The sequence below is a fragment of the Elephantulus edwardii genome, unplaced genomic scaffold, assembly GCF_000299155.1.
Source record: "Elephantulus edwardii isolate Elephantulus edwardi_28Jun2011 unplaced genomic scaffold, EleEdw1.0 scaffold00062, whole genome shotgun sequence".
Taxonomy (NCBI): domain Eukaryota; kingdom Metazoa; phylum Chordata; class Mammalia; order Macroscelidea; family Macroscelididae; genus Elephantulus; species Elephantulus edwardii.
The window spans coordinates 823,927-830,751 of NW_006399812.1; the positions used below are offsets into that span (position 1 = coordinate 823,927).

Genomic DNA, 6,825 nt, shown 5'->3' on the forward strand with positions numbered 1-6,825 from the left:
TGGTCTTTTTCGTTATTTCTAATGCACTTCAAAGTAGATTAATGAGTAAGGATAACGGAAGATTTAACCCCTTTGTGTTGTCATTCAGGAGAAGAGTACTGAATAGCCTATGGGCTGCCAAAAGAACAAGTCTGTCTGGACAAAGCGCAGTCGGGGTGACCCTTGCAAAGATGGTCAAACATCATCTTACATACTTTGGACATGTTGTCAGGAGAGGCCAGTCCTTGGAAAAGGACATCGTGCTTGGAAAAACAGAAGGTCAGAGAGAGTAAGACCTCCAACAGAATGAACTGACATAGTGACTAGAACAATGGCCTCTAGCATATAAGAAATTGTGAGGATGGTGAAGGATAGAACAAGGTTCAGATCTATTGTTCTGGGTTTTTGTTGACTTGATGGCACATAACATTGACAAAAATAAAACACAATGAAAGAATAAAAAAATTATAGCAAGAGTTCTATTTTAGATGTAACAGAAAGCTGCTCTAGTGAGATAGTGACCTTCAAACAGTCAAGAGAAGAAAGGAAAATCAAGAGCCATGATGACCTGCAGGAAAGCATTGTCCAGTTAAAATAGCACAATTTCCTTAAGGTAAGAACAAGGTGGGTTGTTCAAGGATTAGCAAAAGGACTATACAGGGAAGTGATCAAAAGTGAACTGGTTAAGAGATGAAGTTAAAAGTTGGCAGGTGCTAGATCATTTAACACTCTGATGGGCTTTGACAAGAGTTTAGATTATATTCCAAATGTAACAAAAAACAAGATCTAGTGGTAGTATGTTGTCCTGCTAACCAGAGGTCTTCTTGTGTCTGGCAGGAGGAATCCCACCTGTGGTTTGGAGTAAGACCAGCAACGTTCTCCTTTTCTGAGTCAGCCTGATAGAAGACGGCTGTGAGCTGAAACAACTTGAAGGCAGTGAGTTTATTGGTTTTGTCTTGTTTTCTATATGTAGCTGGAAGCTGCTTTTGGAGGGCTTTGAGGAAGAGACAAGACAACCTGATTTCAGTCCTTGAAAAGATAACTCTGGTTGTTAGTGGAAAAGTCAGAAAGGGAGCAAAGGCAGGGAGAAGGAGGGCACTATCACAACAGTCCAATCAAGAGAGCAGAATTCACACACTGATTTTAAGTAGTTGACATCCTAAAATAAGAGCTTGCAAACTAATTATCCCTTTTAAAAATTTAAAACTCCCTTTTTTATAACTATAACTATAACCCATCTTTCCTCCCCTCAAATCCCATTCCTCAGCTACCTTTAAAATCAAGATTCTTCTTCTGTTTGTATTCATATCCACATTAATGTTTCGCTTGGTTTTTATATAAGGAAAAAGACTTAAAAACAGATCTTTCTGTCACCTTAAAATGTTGTTAGTATATACTATAAATTTTTAATATTACACACCTTTATATTCTTAAAAGGAAAAAAAAAACACAAGAAAGGGCTGTAATAGTGAAGATTAGAGTTTGATCACTTATTTGGATGTTCCTATATTATCACTAAGGAGCCTTTGGGCTGCTAGCCAATCGGTGAGCAATTCAAATCCACCAGCTGCTCCTCAAGTGGAAGAAGTGCTCTCTGTCCTCTCATAAAGATACAGACACAGAAACCCAATAGAAGGTTGCTGTAGGCAGAACAGACAAGAGGGCAATAGATGGTCTTATCACTGGAAGCCATTTCTAATGGTCTGTAAATCAGCACTTGGATGCTACTCGAAAGGTGATGGTTAGAACTCCAATCTTTCAAATGTCACTCAGTTGTAGAAAGACGTGGAAGTTGGCTTCTATAAAGATTACAGTTTGGGAAATTCTATAGTTCTATTCTCTCCTACAGAGTGGTTCATGAGTTGGAATTGATTCAATGGGAAAAGGTTTAGTTTGGGCATTTTACCATTTCTTCTGACCTTCACATGCTTTGTCTCCAATACATCTTAGCCTATTAAAGAGTGTACACTTATTACAGAGTGTAATAAAGAAGTATACGAAAAGGAGTATTTATTTACTGAACAGGGATTCATTCATTAGATGCCTTGCATTTAAGAATTCATTAAAGGGAGCTCTGGAGGCCAAGAAGCAAGAAGCTGTGCTCAATCTTGAAGGCATGTGGTTTGAATCCATCAGATGCTCCGCTAGAGAAGGAGAAGCAATCTCCTCCTGTGCAAGTCGGACAGTAAACAAAAAAATAAGTGTCAGGGACAGTAAAGTTGGCATAGAGCTGGTTTCAGGGCTGTTGTACACAGGTCGCTATGAGTTGCAAGCAACTAACTCAACGGCACAAAAAAGTTAACACGAAGACGACAACCCTAACATTGGCATCATTTTTATGATGAAGAGATTCTAGTAACTGTGCTTAAAAGTAAAGCTAATAAAGCAATGGCACAATGTAAAACAAAAAGAAAAATTAAAAAAATTTCATTTAGTCTTCTGCTACTCAAGATTTAAAAAAACAAAAAAACCCTAAAAGCAAAATTCAAAATAGTCTTCACTCTCCAAATGAAAAAAGATCAGAAATGTCAGTAACTTGTCCAAAATCACACAGCTTATAATTGGCAGAGCCAGAATCCAAACCTTTATCTAACGCTGAAATTCTACAGCAGTTTTCAGAAGACTATCAAATATATAATATTTGTATCATTATAACTTCTTACTGGAGAAATTCTGCACAGATTAAGTCCAAAGAGAGCTGCTAAGAATAAAGTCTAGCCTCTCTAGTGATTCAAATCCAACAGCAATTCTATGAGAGAAAGACGGGCACTCTCCTTACATGCAATCTGGAACTTCAGAAACCCAATGGAGGGTCATTGATGATGAGTCAGTTATGTCTCAACAGTAACGTGTTTGAAGGTTCTTTTTTTCTAATTTGTTGCTGGTGAAAGTAGGGTTTCTTTAATGCTTATATACAATGAGTGCTGCACGGCAGGGGTATGATCTTACATATTAAAACATTATTTTGAAATATTGTTTATCACTATGTAAGGATAAGACACTGTGATAAAAAGTAGGCAGGGATTCTGCAGACTATGCCCTAGGATGGGGGTGGGAGAGAGAAAAATTAAAAAGAATCATTTTGAAACTTAGTAATTCTAAAAGAAGAGCTTTAGGGGAGTTTTGAAGAGTCCATGACAAGGAAGTACAGGAAATAAAGAAATGGAATGTTAGTATCTGCATGAGAAGAGAAGATAGTTGAAAAGAGGCCAGAAGTTTAGAAAGGTGCTGGTAGTCCTTACCCTTGAAGCCTGACTCGGACTAAAATAGAAATGATTCTCAAAGGGCAGAGACCAAGCACATACTCAAGAACGACCCATATTTAAAGCTTTCGGAGTTCCAGGTCCTTTTTAGGGTATGTTCTAGTTTACATTATTTTCACTTAAAGGATAATGTTGCTACTTGGTGCATACTGTGCCATGATCTGAAGATAAACAGTGAATTAGTGGACGAATTAATTGTGCAATTCCCCTCCCCTTCTAACAAGGGGGCATCAAAATACTAAGGTTGTTTCCTTACACACAGGCACAGCTACAGGGTAAATACCTAGGGAGGTGACCCTTTCTGGGTTGTAGAGTGAGGAATCATTGTAACTGCGTTAAAGTGTGAAAAGGGTACTTGCAAGAACCGTCAGGGAAAGGTATCCTGAACAGTTAGAGAACAAGTGCAACAAGGGAAACAGGTAAATAAAAATTATTTCGCTGTCGATTCCAGGATGCATTTTTTTGGGGGGGAGCCCAATATCGTTACACTCGGGCAGATGGAGAATACCAGCATTAAACCCCCAGTCGACATTCTGCAAATGCTGGCTGAACCAACCAACGATCGCGCGCACGAATGAATGGCGCGGAACTGAAGAGCCCGCCGAGGCGCCGGCGCGGGAGGACGGAGTTTACAGCGCGGACAGAGCCCGGCCGGCGGAGGCGTCCCCGGGCGAGCAGCTTCGGAAAGCGCGGAGCAAAGGGCCGTGGGTGCGAGGGCCGGCGCGGTGCCTCGGCCCGGCGGCCGTGTGGAGTCTGCAGGGGCGGAGGCAGCGGCAGCGCCCAGGCCCGGCCGCGCCATGGCGGAGAGAAAAGGGGAGGTCAGTCGTTACATAACCCAGAGCAGCAGCCGGTGTGCAGGGAGACACGGGCAGAGTGGGCCGCGGGCCACTAGAGGACAGCGGAGGCGCTCAGCCAGAGGCGCCCCTCCCCCGCCTCAGGCCGTCCGTGCTCCGGCTGCCGCTGGGCTAATCTGCGGCACCCCCGGGCGACGCGTGTCCGGTCCCACCCCTCCCCCACCGCCGCCGCCGGTCCAGGGGTCGCTCACCTTCCGCGTTGCCCCAGACCACCATGCCCGGTCACGGCCGCCTTTTCCGACCTCGCGGAGCCCGGCTCCAACGCCGCACGGTCCCCTGACCCGCGGCCGGGGAGGAAAGAGGAGGAGGGCCGAAGGAGCAGAGTCACTCCGCCGCGCCGCGTCCGACACTCGGCACAAGCGCGACGCCTGGCCCGCGCGCGCTCCGCGACTGCCCCCTCGCCCCGCCCCCTCCGACGGGCGCGCGCTCTCTGCAGCTCCGCCCCGCCCCTCGCACTCTGTCCTGTGCGCACGCGCGCCATGGCTCCTCCCCCGCCCTCCCGGCTGGCGGCGGGCAGCTCTGCATCGCGTCGCGGAGGTCGCGTTCTCCACTCCAGCCTGTCCTCACCTTGCACGCTACACGCGTTCGGCTCGCACCCGAAGTGGGGCGACACCGAACGACGGGCGCGACTGCTCGGAGCCCCACGTCGGCCGGTCAGCTCCTCGCCGGCCCCGCCCTCCCGCCGCCGACCAGAGGGGGCAGCGCCTGCATGGCACGTGACCGTCTCGCTCGCGGGTGCGGGCGGGCGGGCGAGCGTGGCGCGGTCCCGCCTCCCGCATCGCGCCGCCTCCCCCCACCCGCGGCCCGCCGGGCATCCCGAGACCTCTGGCCCTCCGGCTCATGTCGCCACCGTGCTCTCTCCTAATGGCACCGCCCCCGCTCCATCCCCACTGCGGTCTTAGCCCGGACCTAGGTTCCTCGTTCGCTGTCTTTGGGGTGAACACAAGTGCAGCGACTGACCATGCTTATTGCCCTGAACTGAACATAAGAACAACTCACGGTTCTCTCCCACAGGCAATTGATGTACAGTGACATCTAGTGTAGAAAGAGGCACATGCCCTGACGCTTTCCTATGTCAGGCGGCAATGGAGACTCGTGGCCCAAGTACTTTAGTGAGTTGAAAACTCTGACCTTGGATTTGAGTGATTCCTTGCCAGTTCCTGCAGGGGTCACAAACACCATTCCCCAACTTGTCGGTGTCCATCCTAAATTATATGGCAAATCTCTTTAAGTGGGTCCCACATGCAACACTGGATTAGACATGAAAGCAATTTTCAACTAATAACCTGGAAAATTAGTCGTGTATGTTGTGCATTCTTAAATACCATTTTAATTGAGAACCGCCTAGCAAGCAAACAAAAATAATTATACCGTTAGGACCATTTTTTTCTTCCTTACTTTCTGGCCATGTCAGTTTGAAAGGAGAGCTCACATTGCTAGTATAATTCTCACCCACGAGGCATACCTCAGTGCAAAAGTACCAGAGTTCTTTTTCTCCCTCTCTTACCTAAGATACTTAAAGAGTTTGTAAGGACTTGGGAAATAATGAATATTCTTTTGAAAACTGATTTTTTTTAATCTTGGGATTTGCTTGCTAGCAAGACAGAATATTTAAATAATTTTGGATTTTTTCCCCCCCTCTCCCAGTCTTTTCGTTGTTGCTATCTTACAAGCAAATCCTCGGAGGCAAGGATTATGGGGCTTCGTTTGACATACTTTAGGCATGTTGCAAGGAGGGACAGGTCCTTGGAGAGGGACATCATGCTTGGGAGGGTGGAGAGACGGCGCAAGAGGGGAAGACCCTCTATGAGATGAATTGATTCAGTGACTGGGGTAATCGGGATGGGTGTGTCAGTGGCAGTGCGATTGGCACAGGATAGAGCAGGGTTTAGGGCTGTTGTACATAGGGTCGCTATGAGTGCAAACGACTCGACGGCACGTAACAACAACAACAACAACAACAACATCTTAACACATGCATATCAATGCACTTCTCGTTGTTAGCTGTGTTCCCTTTCTCTGTTCAACAACAGCTTCTTGGTCTAGGTAAAGGTTTCCTATACGCACAATCCCGTTCTTCCTCAACCTTAGCCATAGCTTGTTGAGATACACACAAGTCGAATGCTTTTGCATAGTACAGACATATTTTCTGCTTTCAGCCAAGATTTAGCTCACATTAACAATGATAGTCCTAATGCCACAGGCTCTTCTAAACTCGCTTTGCATTTTTGTCAGCTCCCTGTCAATGTACTGTCCTAGGAGTTTTTGGACAATCTTCAACTAGATTTAACTTACATGTGAGATTAATGATACAGTTTAATAATTTCCAAAGTCTGTTGGATTGCTCACCTTTTTGGGGAAATGAAAACCAATATGGATCCCTTCCACTCAGTTTGCCAGATAGCTGTCTTCCCAATTTCTTGGCATAAACTGGTGAGATCAGCCAGACTTGCATCTGTTTGTTCAAATATGCCAATTGATATCCCATGAATTCCTGGGGTATCATTTTTTGCCCATGTCTTCACACCTCTTTGAAGTTCTTCTTTTCTTTCCAGAATGGCTAGTCCACGAGGTGAGACCCATGTGTATAGTTTCCATTTGTGTGTTTTATAAAATACATTTTCAATTAATAAATTATTGATAATACAAAATTCTATCATTCTATCTCCAGCCTCATTTCTGTCCCCAAGTCCGTAATTTATGACTCCTGCTCCTTTCTTATTCCCAAC

General features: G+C 45.7%; 1 protein-coding gene across 1 annotated transcript; it reads left to right on the forward strand.

Moving 5' to 3' along the window:
• The first annotated feature begins 4,039 nt into the window (after window positions 1-4,039).
• Window positions 4,040-4,998, forward strand: LOC102861734 (serine/arginine repetitive matrix protein 1-like). Its single transcript, XM_006887855.1, has 2 exons — window positions 4,040-4,060; window positions 4,135-4,998. The coding sequence occupies exons 1-2, from the start codon at window positions 4,040-4,042 to the stop codon at window positions 4,996-4,998; spliced, it is 885 nt and encodes a 294-aa protein (XP_006887917.1).
• Window positions 4,999-6,825: the final 1,827 nt, after the last annotated feature.